The sequence below is a fragment of the Amaranthus tricolor genome, chromosome 16 (assembly GCF_026212465.1).
Source record: "Amaranthus tricolor cultivar Red isolate AtriRed21 chromosome 16, ASM2621246v1, whole genome shotgun sequence".
Classification (NCBI taxonomy): domain Eukaryota; kingdom Viridiplantae; phylum Streptophyta; class Magnoliopsida; order Caryophyllales; family Amaranthaceae; genus Amaranthus; species Amaranthus tricolor.
This window is the reverse complement of record NC_080062.1, coordinates 21,924,454-21,936,762: the sequence shown is the minus strand read 5'-3', so window position 1 is coordinate 21,936,762 and position 12,309 is coordinate 21,924,454. Positions and strand designations below refer to the sequence as shown.

The following is a 12,309-nucleotide window of genomic DNA, read 5'->3' as shown; positions in this document are numbered from 1 at the left end:
CCTCACCTCTCAATAACCCTAAAACCGCCATTAACTCACCTCTGGAGAAGCTAACCTCACCTAATGTTTCCCCTCTCAAAATCCCCAAATCACCTCTATTAAACCCTAACTATTATGATGATGAGTTTTGTGACTCATATGAGAACGATTACTCTTCAGTTGAAACAGATTCAAAGTTGGGTAGAGAACTAGACTCTGAAGGTGAACTCATTTACACTTCTGAGCCTGATCTTTATCAGGATCGTGAGTACTCTTCTGTAGATGCTTTTTTCTCTAACAATGATTGTGAGGATAAAGATTGGCTTGAGGCCATTTTCGAGTATGTTTCTGTTCCTGTGGGTGTGTTATGGCTGATGATGATTTTTTTGATTTAGGGTTTTTCGATGCATTTTTCATTTGCTCAATTATTTATTTTTTGAGAGCACATTTATTTGCCACTTAAAAAACGAATAAAAGAATAAGGGTTTGGATTGTTTTCCTGAACTTTAAGCGCAAAGATGTTCGTTTTTTGCTCAATGATTTCACATTAAAAATAATCTGAGAGCTTTGTAACAAATAATCACCTTTTCCTTACTGTAAACGTGAGTACAAATGTTTCATTTTAAACAACATCAAAATTTTTAAAATTGTTGTTTATATCTGAAACATCCCATTTTCAAGATCTCAAAAATTTGTCCAAAACATGCATGAGTTTTACGCTTCACTTGGTAAGTGGTTTTCCCTTTCTATTGTTTTGGGTTTTGCATTTGTTGTTGCCCTGTTGGTTGTTGTTATGTTCTGTTTCTGCTTCCTGGTGCCCTTCCTTTACAAAAAAAAATGTTTGCTGTTGTTGTAGTTTCTGGTTCCAGTTCTGTTGGTTCTTGTTCTGTTGTATTTGTGCTTCTTGTTGCCCTTCCTTTACAAAAAAGACTGATGTTGCTGTAGTTTCTGGTTCCAGTTCTATTGGTTCTTGTTATGCCCTAAGATTTGTGCTTCCTGTTGGCCTTCCTTTACAAAAAATTGAATGTTGTTATAGTTTCTGGTTCCAGTTTTGTGGTATTACTATTGTGCATCATTACTTTGGGCTTCATCAAGACCCCCTTGATACCCTATTATGTCAACTAATTGGTTCATTGTCTCTGAACTCATTCTTGTGAATAAATGTTGAAGAGATTTAACCACTAATTGTTTGTCCACACTAAGATAGTCATGCAATGTCCCCTCCCTAGCAGCCTTTGTTTTGTTCATGTGTGGGATGTGGTAGTCAATATCCCCTTGCCTATTCATGGTTTCAATCATGCAAGCTTGTAATGTAATGAATACAAATCTCAAACATTGTGCACTTAAATTGTCAAAGGCATTGTTCACAGCACTTAGTAATTGTAGTACATTGTAGGCTGCATTTTGATATTGCAAAGCCTGAATTGACCTAAAAAAATCTAGATCTAATACATTAATGTCAGGTGAATTTGGTGGTTGTTGTACAAGTTGTATAAAAAAATCATCTTTCATTGCCTCTTCCATGAATTCCTTGTCATTATGTGCTATGTGTGGCTTTGCATTATCTTGTTGAATGAAAATGTGCTTTGACATTCTGTTTGGCCACTTTGCTCTTATTGTGGGTATGACATTAATGATGAGCATTGATCTCATGTGCTCTTTGGTTATTGACTGTATTGGTTTGGTCTCCAATTCCCCCCTCTTTCTATTCTTTGAGCTCCTTTTGGCAGGCTCTTGAGTAACAAAAGGCCATATCCCTATCTTACCATCAAAAAACACGTCACCATTAGTTAAATAAATTGGATTTACAATAGCACACATAAACATTATTTTTGGGATGAATCATTTGGATTGACGTTCATGATGTGGTTCTACTTCACCCAAAGCTAGGTAGTAAGTCTGTGATTCTCGAGTTAGATAGAAATGCTTTTCATCAATGTGAACAATGTTAGTATGTGGTTTAAATTGGAAAGAATCATTTTTTTCATCATATTGCAACTTAGATAATGTAAAACTTAATCTGTGTAGTTTGTTGTTATCATTTAGTATGGGTTTGATTGCGTTTGTATGCTTTCTAATTATTCTATCCTTCTTCCACCTGCATATAGTTGACTGTGAAACTTGCATTTGCTTTGCCACTGAATGTTGAGTCCCTTTGAGTTCAAATTTAATGGACTTGAACTTCTCGTCATCAAATTGAATTTTATTGGGTGCTCGTCTCCCAATCCTCTTATTGTTGAAATTGATGGCTGTGTTGTTGTTCTCCCTTTGCTTCTGAACTTCCTGCCATAATCTGGTTATTGTTTTCCTAGAGACTTGGTACTCTGTTGCAAGTTCATTAATTGTACCAAGCATCGATTTACCCTTCTTGTTTAATTTGGTCAATAATTTTTGCATGTTTTGTGTTTTTTGTTGGCTGGACAAATTCTTGGTTCCTGCCATTTTGTGGGTGTAATTAATGTCACACTTAGTATTTATAGCAATGAACTCCTTGTGTGTTGTATTCAATAGTGGCGCCAATGTTAAAATGTTTTTTGGTTTTCATTTTTCATTTTGGCGCCTATATTCATTGGTGTTTGCTGTTTGGGTTCCTATTTTCATTTTGTATTTGGTGTTTGGGTTTTTGTTTTCAGTTTATGTTTGCTGTTTGGAGTTTTGTTTTCAATTTGGCGCCTGATCTGTTTTGTGTTTGATTTTTTGGTTTTCTGTTTTCATTTTGGCGCTATATTCATTGGTGTTTGCTGTTTGGGTTTCTGTTTTCAGTCTGTGTTTGCTGTTTGGGGTTTTGTTTTCATTTTGGCGCCTGATCTGTTTTGTGTTTGTTGTTTGGGTTTCTGTTTTCATTTTTGGCGCCTGATCTCTGTATTTTTTTTGACATCCAATTTGATTTTTTTATTTACAATGGGATCGTACAATGATGATTTTTTTACAAAAAAATGAAATTTTGGTTGTTTACCATATGGTGGCAATTTATGAGAAGTTTAATGCATCGATTTTTTTTGTTAACGTTCAAAATCAGAAGTCGAAGACCGCAAAAAAATCTGCACCCACATGATCAACAAAGATTTGAACTACACCGAGGCTGTTGAAATTTGAGAAGGCTGGACGAGATTAAGTAATTGAATTATATAATTTTTTTTCCGGACTAAGTGTATATTGTAATTGTAGGACGTATGTATTTTCTGTAATTAACCCGAACTACGTAATTTCCGGCTATTAAAAATAATTATCCACTTTTGAAGGTGAAAAATATTCACCAATTTAATATTCCAACAAATACATACAAATTTGGAGGGAATCATTAATTCCCTAATCAAGTCATTAAAAACCCATGAAATTACGGCAATTTAAATAAAATGCAATAATATATTTAAATTGTTTATAAAATAATTTCTTAATAAATGATTAAACATCTGAGTAATTTAAATTATTTATAACATAATAAAAAAAATAACAATGTGTATTATTATTATGAAATTATAGTAATTTAAATAAAATATAATAATGCATTCAAGTTGATTAAAACAGTATAATGGCTCAATAAATGCTAAAATAATAAAGTAATAAAAAAACAATAAAAAAGTTGCTTATATAAAAATAACGTAAAATAATAAATTATAGGTTTTGAAATACCTTTTTAAATACAATTTTTTCAGTCCTCTGACATAATTCACCATCCTTATCACATATTAAAATTTTTAAACCTTTCCTGCTAGTCACTCTGGAATCTGCGGCGTGAAATTGTTCATGACTAAAAACAGGCTTAGGTAGAAACAATCCAACATAGGATAGCAATTGCCTATGACTCTTATTAATCGTCATCGCAAAACACAACGACACAAGAAATTGTCTTCTTTGAATAACAGTTGGGATTTTATAATTATCTGTAGGTGTGAGAATAATGCTTGGAATGAAGACCTTACAACCAATGTTAGTTCCTAATATCACAATTACTTGAATAACACGGTCACGAAGATGATTAACTACTAAGCGTGTACCATTGCATAAGCTAGCTGACTAATCCACATTTCTGAGAAACATTATTAGTGCTCCAACTTTTAACACTAAGTTATGGTTTGGTACCCCAGATGCTTTATTGAAAATGCATCATTATTTCTATCATAATTATTGTCAGATTTACAGATTGAATCCAAACTCAAGTAGAACTTCATTGACCTTATCAACAATCTCATTGGTTGGTGATAAAACCATCCTCTCATGAAAGTACAAACTATTAATCAAACCTCACGAATTCCAAGATATGTGAAATCAACAATTGCTGCTATAAGATCAGATGCATCTTTTTTTATTAAATCCTCATGTATATCTATAGTAGCCTCTCCATCGTTAGGTCCTCCAAGCTTTCCATCGCTAACTTTGAGGATCCAATTTTCAAATTCTCACAATTCTTTAACATTGACTAATCCCGATCATAATCTCATGTTCTTCGTAAATCGTAACACCTTGCAATCATTCCAAATCCTTGAAAACTTGAATGTCGCGAATAAATATCTTCTCTTGTACCCTTCGGGATCACTGACAAACACATGCCCAAAATCACCACTAAATACAACAACTTTGCCGCCAACGCTTAATTCAGATGGTTACCGTTCGGACAACGAATGGCATCACATAAACTTTTGTCTAAAGCTTCAAAGTAATGCTTGTGTGTCAATGGGGCTTCATCCCATATATTAAGCTTAGTTCTTTTAAGGAGGTTTGCCAACGGACTTAGGTTCCATAATCCTACTGAAACAGCCCAAACCAGCGTAAACAATATAATAATATTGTCTACGAAGCACAGCGGAAAACTTATAGAAGTCTGGGCTGAATCCAACCCGTGGCTCGATAGCCACAGCAACCAATATCAGAATATTTAAAAACTTTATATAACTCTAATACAATTAATTACAAACCAGTTATAAACTAAGTTATTTTACAACACATGATTTGTCAAAATATCATGATAATTTAACTTTCCAAAAAAGATGTCTTCGCTATCGCAACACATGACACATAAAGGAGCAACACATCCATCCGCACTAAAGTTGGCAACCTGAAAATGGATCTATCCCTCGTAAGAGATAGGCCCCATCAAAAATTGTAAACAATTGAATTGTTGAGTAATCTAACAAACTATTACATTTATATACAAGTCATTAACAAACATCTCCAATCAAATTCCTTGTTCACTTGGTAACCATTTATAAACATTATTTTATCCAAGTCCAAACTCTTTTAAAAGACCGTTTGGTATCGACATAGATACGGCTATGAACCTTTAGTTCATAACGAATCAAAATATCGCTATAACTTTACAAGTTAATAGCGAAATAATATGGCAAATGAAACATATGCTTCCATTGCAAAACAAACAAAACTTTATATACCAAACATATTTATTCAAAACTCATTAAAAATAATAATGTAATAACAGTTTAAAACGTGGGAATATAATGGACCGTCAGGAAGTAGGCTTGATCTAAAACCTGAGAAGACGGGTAATCGTCATCACTGAAAATACGGTTCTTGCAAGAACGAAACGGGATCGGGGGCTCAAGCACAATCCGAATAACCATTACCTATTATCAAGATATAGGATTTCACAATAATCTGGATATAAATATCCGTTGCCAATTCCCAAAAACGAACATTTTTCAATGTCAAATATTTTATTATAAAACAAAACAATAATTCACTAAATTTTCTTTTGAAATCACAATCATTACTTAAAATATAAATCAATTCATCATCATTTAAAATACCAATGAATAAAGGGAGAATTATAACCCTAAATTAATCTCAAATACCCAATAAATAACCTTAAACATCCAATTCATTTTATAGTTCCTAATCCCACTTAATAAATTCCATTTTAGTACCATATCAGGACACCTGTTAGTAATTCGGTCATAACTTCCTCATAAGAACTCGTATAGAGGTGATTCAAGTGGCTATGTGACCATGATTCAGAGCTCTACTATTCTTATGAAGATACTAAAACCCAGAAAAAATCAGAACGGCCCTGAAAATGGCAAAACAGAAAGCTTATTATTGATTTTCATGACAGCCTGTTGGTATTTCACTATTTTGAACATAACTCTCTTATACGAACTTATTTTGGAGTGATTCAAGTGCCCACACGACCGCGAATCAAAGCTATATAAAGCTCATGAAGACACCAGAACCCTAAAATGACTTTAACTGTCTCAAAAATAGCAACACAGGTTCGGACTAAACAAAACAGAAACCTCATTGTCGATTTTCATGATAGCCTACTAGTGTTTTGGACATAACTCCCTCATACGAACTCATTTTGGGGCGATTAAAGTGCCCACGCGACCGCGACTCGAAGTTCTACAAATCTCATGAGGATACTAGAACCCAAAAACAATCAGAACCACCCCAAAATAGCCAAAACAGAAAGTTCAGTTTCAAAACTGAAATTTCAAAATCCAAAATACCAAGTTATATACTAGAAATCAAATAACCCAAATAACCAATACTAATCAACACTAGCAGAAACTCAAATACCAATTGAACTCATATACTCCAATTACACTCATGTTGATGCTTAAATTTGAACTAAAGACCCAAATTAAACCATGAATACTAAACTACTACCAAAATTCAACAATCATTGTTTATACTCAAGAACATAAAGCTACTTTTATACATTCAGTTTATACTTAAATAAAATAGTTTGTGGATTACCTTGATGAGCAATTCTTCAATCAAAATTCAAAATCCAACTTCAAACACCAAAAGAAGATGGAGATGGTGATAGTACTAATGTGTTCTCCTTCTTCTACAATGGAAAAGCAAACATCAAATTTTCAGATTTTGAGTTTTTGGAAGAGGATGAATTTTCAAAATTTTACTCTAATTGATAGTGAAGGAGTAAGGGGAAGGGAGTATACAGGTTTATAAATAAGGAGTTAGCTTGATGAATCATAAATTACGTGGCAAAATTACGGGTGACTCAATTTGATACTCATACTCATTAAAGTATGAGATGGATAATACACCCATATTTTCCGTCGTATAATTTATTTGGTCCCCAAAAATAATAAAACTAATATCTAAAAATCGTAGTGAAATTTTACTTTTAAATTGACAAACTTATTTTACTTATTAAAATAGTAATTTTTAACAAAGACGTTTTTATAACTGTTTCACCTACACATTGAATCTTCGGTTACTTTAAGGGGTACGAAAAATCTTGAATGTGCAATCCTTCCTCTAAAAAGTAATAAAGCTTCTATGCTACTCAAGGCAACGGAAAGGACAATCTCACCTTTTGATCTTAGATATGCGCATAAGATCTTCCACATGATTATCTTTCCAGTCCCATCCTGTCCATATAGGAAGAATACACCATCCTCACCACTTAGTGATCGTATTGTACATCAAGGTGCTCGTCAGTCATCAGTGGAAGTAACATCTGAAGTTCAACTTTTAAAGATTCTTTATCGTAATTGAGCTCTTCTATAATTAGCTAATTATTACCATCTTTAACAATGATATCACTTGGGCAAATCTCAGGACAAATGTTGATCAAAAAATTTCCATTCGTATCATGAATCTCTTGAATGTTATAAAGTGCAACATTCTTTAACTGATCATTTGTGAGGTTCAGATTTGTAATATAAGGATTAAATTTTACAAATCGGTCATAATATAATTACCTCGCTTTATATGTAAATAATAACATAAACCATAAAAAATTACAATACTTGGCATTTGTTACGTAGCACACCTCTGTGTCTACTTAGCACATCTTCGAACAACATCCTTTATGTGCTATCCTACACATTTTCTGCCCTTGAAATGCTACCAGTCAACAACAACATTGCAAACAACTTCCTCGAATAGAAGGTTGATCCTCAAAAGATTGCTTCAGTAATTCCGTCAATATATTCCTTATCGTCATCAAGCAAGCCCATATAATAGCAAGCATCCTTAAGAGTTGGATGAATTACACCGTTGATTGTTCTGATGTCCTCAAATCATATTAGCCCCTTGACAAAATTTAGTAAATTTCCTAAGTAATATCGTTTTCCACAACCCGGTGCAACATGATATAATCTACCTATTTCGAAACCTCTTTTCTTAAGAGTCCACACTTCATCTTTATTTTTGCCACACAAAAGATGTTGGAGATTCACTGTATAGAAGATTCTTAGTATCTTCATTTGCATTTATTTGATTAAGTTGCCAATTAAATAATAAAATGTTACATTATCTAAATATTAATTGCAGGCACAAGGTGCGGCAGACGTGATGCGGTACAGCCAGGAGGAGCCGATGAGGGAGATTGCACATGGCATGCTCTTTGGCTCGCAGTTCCAGCACTTCATACCGGAAGTCGCTGCACAGCACTCACCAACTACCTCCCATACGCACATGGCATGCTCTCCTTCTTATGACTACCATTTGGAGGAGATGGATCATTCATATCCCGTTGACGCTGCGGGGACCTCGCAGGCTGGGCCATCATAGCCATCACAGTACCAGTCCCCTCCACTGCCAGAGCGTCACGCGAACGCCTCTTACTATCGTAGGAGGCGAAGGAGACCAACTCAGTTGGATAAGGTAGATGAGGGTTCGTGAGCGTTAACGATTACCTTTTGTGTATTTGGATCGACTATGTACATATATATATATATATTTTAATTGACTTGTATATTTCACACATTTGTATATATTTTGTTGTATATACATGTTTAATTACTTTATCATAGCCCCCAAACTTTGACTTATGAATGATCGGAGTTTTGGCGATGAATCATGCCGCCTTAAAGATACATCGACTTGTAATTACCTATTCTAATGTCTCTAGTGCAATTACAACAAACAACAACTCAAAAATAAAGGAAAAAAAAATTAATTAGCTGTTCGCAGTTACTAACTGCGAACAGCTATAAAATACAAAATAGTTGTTCGCAGTTAGTAACTGCGAACAGCTGTTTTGTCTTTTATAGCTGTTCGCAGTTACTAACTGCGAACAACTGTTTTGTCTTTTATAACTGTTCGCAGTTAGTAACTGCGAACAACTCAAAACCATAGGTCTGGGGTTTTCACGCTTAGTTTTGGAAAAAATTTGAATAATCGTTTATTCAATTAATTTTTTTTTTCGCTCACCTTTTTCAAAAATTCACATAGAAATTGGGTCACTTTTAAGATTAATGTTTTTAAAATATATTGCAGCATATATTGTTTTCTTAGAATAACAATAAATGCAATTACCAAAAATTTATTATATAGTATGATTGCTAAATATACTGCATTTTTGCAGTTTTGAAAGGAATATTTTAATGCAATTTTGCATTTACTGAAAACTAATTCTTGAATGAATTTATTGCAATTGTAATTTGTATTAAAGAAAATTATTGAAATTTTGTGCTTTTTATTACAGAAACAATATTATTATTTTCATGTACAAAGTTAATATAATATTTTATTTGATTAAAATAGATATATTATTTTATAATTAAAAAAAATTATTCTTTTAATAAAACTAATATTTGATTATTTTTGGTATTTTTTAACCAAAAATAGGAAAATAAGAAGAAAATATATAAAAATAAAATTATGTCAAAAAATAACAATATGAGTCTCATTTTATAGATCTCGAAAAACTATGACCATTGGTATAATTTTTTTTAAAAAAAATTAATTAATCTAGGAAAATTTACCCAGAATAATCCAACCTATTCACGATTTTCCTACAATAATCCCAACTATCGATTAACCATGAATAATCCGAACTTAGGAGAGTCTTTGCCTTGGGTACACCCGGGTGACCTGCTACCTATTGTAGCAAGTCATTTTGAATATAAAAAAAAGATAAATATTTTAAAAAATGGAAAATTTACCCAGAATAATCCAACCTATTTACGATTTTCCTACTATAATCCCAACTATTGACTAAATGCCAAAAAATTACCTGTTGCACCGGTAAAAACAAGAGCAACAACAGCACAGGTTAAGTGAGTCAATAGTTGGGATTATTCATGGTTAATCGATAGTTGGGATTATTGTAGGAAAATCGTGAATAAGTTGGATTATTCTGGGTAAATTTTCCATTAATCTATTATAAAAACAGGGTATTTTTTTTCCAGCCAACCAAAACGCGGCACGTGGAACCAGGGGCAGCACGTGTGTTAGGGCTGCAGGCTGCCATTTTGTCTCTGCCAATCAGCAAGCAACACATGGCGAATTTTTTTATAAAAAAAGAGGTGACCGTTCACATGAACCGGTCACTTGTTGAACCATTTGGCCAACCTTTTTCCCAACCCACCCAATATTAGGTCAGCATTAATATTAATTTTCCTCTAATTGAGTCATATGACCCACAATTGGATCATTATTATTGATGCTCTTAAACGCGTCATTGGAAATATTTAAAGTCTTTAAAGTCTTTTAATTTCATATTTTAATAGATGTTAAATTAGGAAGTTTAAAAGCTTTAATGTTAATGTTTAAGTGCCTGTAATCATCATATAATTTAATAATTTTGATGTAAAATGAGAAATGATACCTTATAAGAGCTTTGTAAAATGTCATTATTTCACTGGATAATACATTATAATGTGCCAATTAATTAATCAACTGATTGTCCAAATCAACATAACCTCTTTAAGAAGGTTTTGAAAAATAAAAATCATACTCCCAACGAACCAATTTAGATGTCCCATTTGCTTGGGCACGGTTATTAAGGATGGTGTGGGATCCATTAAAAAGGGTAAGTAGTAAAGGGTAAATAGTGAAGGATAAATAGTGAAGGATAGTTGGGTAAGTAAGGTATATGAAGGTAAATATTTGTAATTACTTGTGTGAACTAAGGACAATTAAGTAAAAAAAGATTGACAAAAATAGAAATAGGACAACTAAAAAGACTTTGCCAAATAAGGAAATGGGTTCGGAGGGAGTATAATTTAATAATTTCGCTGTAAAAAGACAAATCACAGCTTATGAAAGCTTTGTTGAATGTTATTATTTTACAAGTTAACACGTTATTATGTGGCAATTAATTAAATAACTAATTGTTCAAATCAACAAAACTTTTTAAGTAGGTTTTCAAAAATAGTAATAAAAATAAAGTAAGGGTGAGTTATTCAAAAGATTTTATGACAATAAAATAATAAATTCTAGAGAATAATTGTCAATTTAACGTATATTATTTTCGTACGTAGCGATTTATTTAAGGATTTATTTTTTAAAAATGCAATATCATAGTCATAGGCGGAGGATCTAGGCAGTGCACGCGCCCGCAGTTGAGGGCACTGCCCATTCAAAAAGAGTAGATGAAATAAAATGTGCGCCTCTATTGTTGATGGCATGCATTACCAGTGAACTAGAATGCATCTTAAGATATGATCTTGCTTTTATTAACTAAGTAATTAATACATTGCCCAGTTGCTCCTTTTCCTTATGGTTGCCTTGCTATTGTTTTTTTGCCTTTTAGGGAGAAGGAAATTACATCTTACTTCTAGGATTCCTATTAGTTGCTTGATTTATACTCCTTTCATAACTTAAGTGAATTAGTTTCATCATTTATTTTATCCATAAAAAATTTATTTTTTTTTATTTATTTTTGTGTACGAAATAATTATAATTTTGGGTAAGACTTGGTGAGGGTGAATATTTTTTTATTTATTGAAATTTACATGGGTACTTTTTTTAAAAGAAAGTTGAATAAAAAAAGAATTCGTGTGTTTGCGTGTTATTGTTTAATCGGGGCTATAATTATATTTTATCGAACATAATAGTGTAATTTTTATACGTGAGTAAAGTATATTGTTGAATCGTGTAAGCGTGTAACGAGTTTCGGGATTAAAACCTTTGACATATGACATTGTAAAATGTATCTTTACAACTTGTCGAAATAGGTTATAGAATATTATTTAAGAGGATTGAATCAAAATCATTATTATTATTATTATTATTATTATTATTATTATTATTATTATTATTTAAGAAACACAATTGATAGCATTTCTTAAAAAAAAATTGAGATTCAAAATGGATTTTTTGTTCTAATTGAAGAGAGGGCATTGAAATAAAAAATTTGACATAATTTCCTGACCTGATCTCCCTCAATACATCATCTCCAGACTCATACAAACATGTTTCTCTCATCAATCGCGGTTCGCGGATGAGTACGGTTTTCCTCAACCGATAAATCTCCTAATAAAAAGGGAATCACAAATGAAGGATTTTGCTATCATATACCTTAATTCAATCTTCCATCCCTGACCCAACATCTTAATTTTTCATTGTTTTTTCTAAATTTCAAATTTTCATAAAGTTTCTCATGTTCTACAA

At 32.5% G+C, this 12,309-nt stretch overlaps 1 protein-coding gene across 1 annotated transcript; it reads right to left on the bottom strand.

The window, feature by feature from the left end:
- Positions 1-1,041: 1,041 nt before the first annotated feature.
- Positions 1,042-2,421, bottom strand: LOC130802637 (uncharacterized). The gene is made up of 2 exons (XM_057666646.1): positions 1,855-2,421; positions 1,042-1,740 (listed from the first exon to the last, which is right to left on the bottom strand). The coding sequence occupies exons 1-2, from the start codon at positions 2,419-2,421 to the stop codon at positions 1,042-1,044; spliced, it is 1,266 nt and encodes a 421-aa protein (XP_057522629.1).
- Between the last annotated feature and the right edge of the window lie 9,888 nt (positions 2,422-12,309).

Bases quoted from the DNA above. Each gene is read 5' to 3' on its own strand.
- LOC130802637 (XM_057666646.1), bottom strand. From the start codon at position 2,421: ATGGCAGGAACCAAGAATTTGTCCAGCCAACAAAAAACACAAAACATG. The intron at 1,741-1,854 runs GTAGAACCACAT...TTTGATGGTAAG, and splicing joins ACTACCTAGCTTTGGGTGAA to ATAGGGATATGGCCTTTTGT.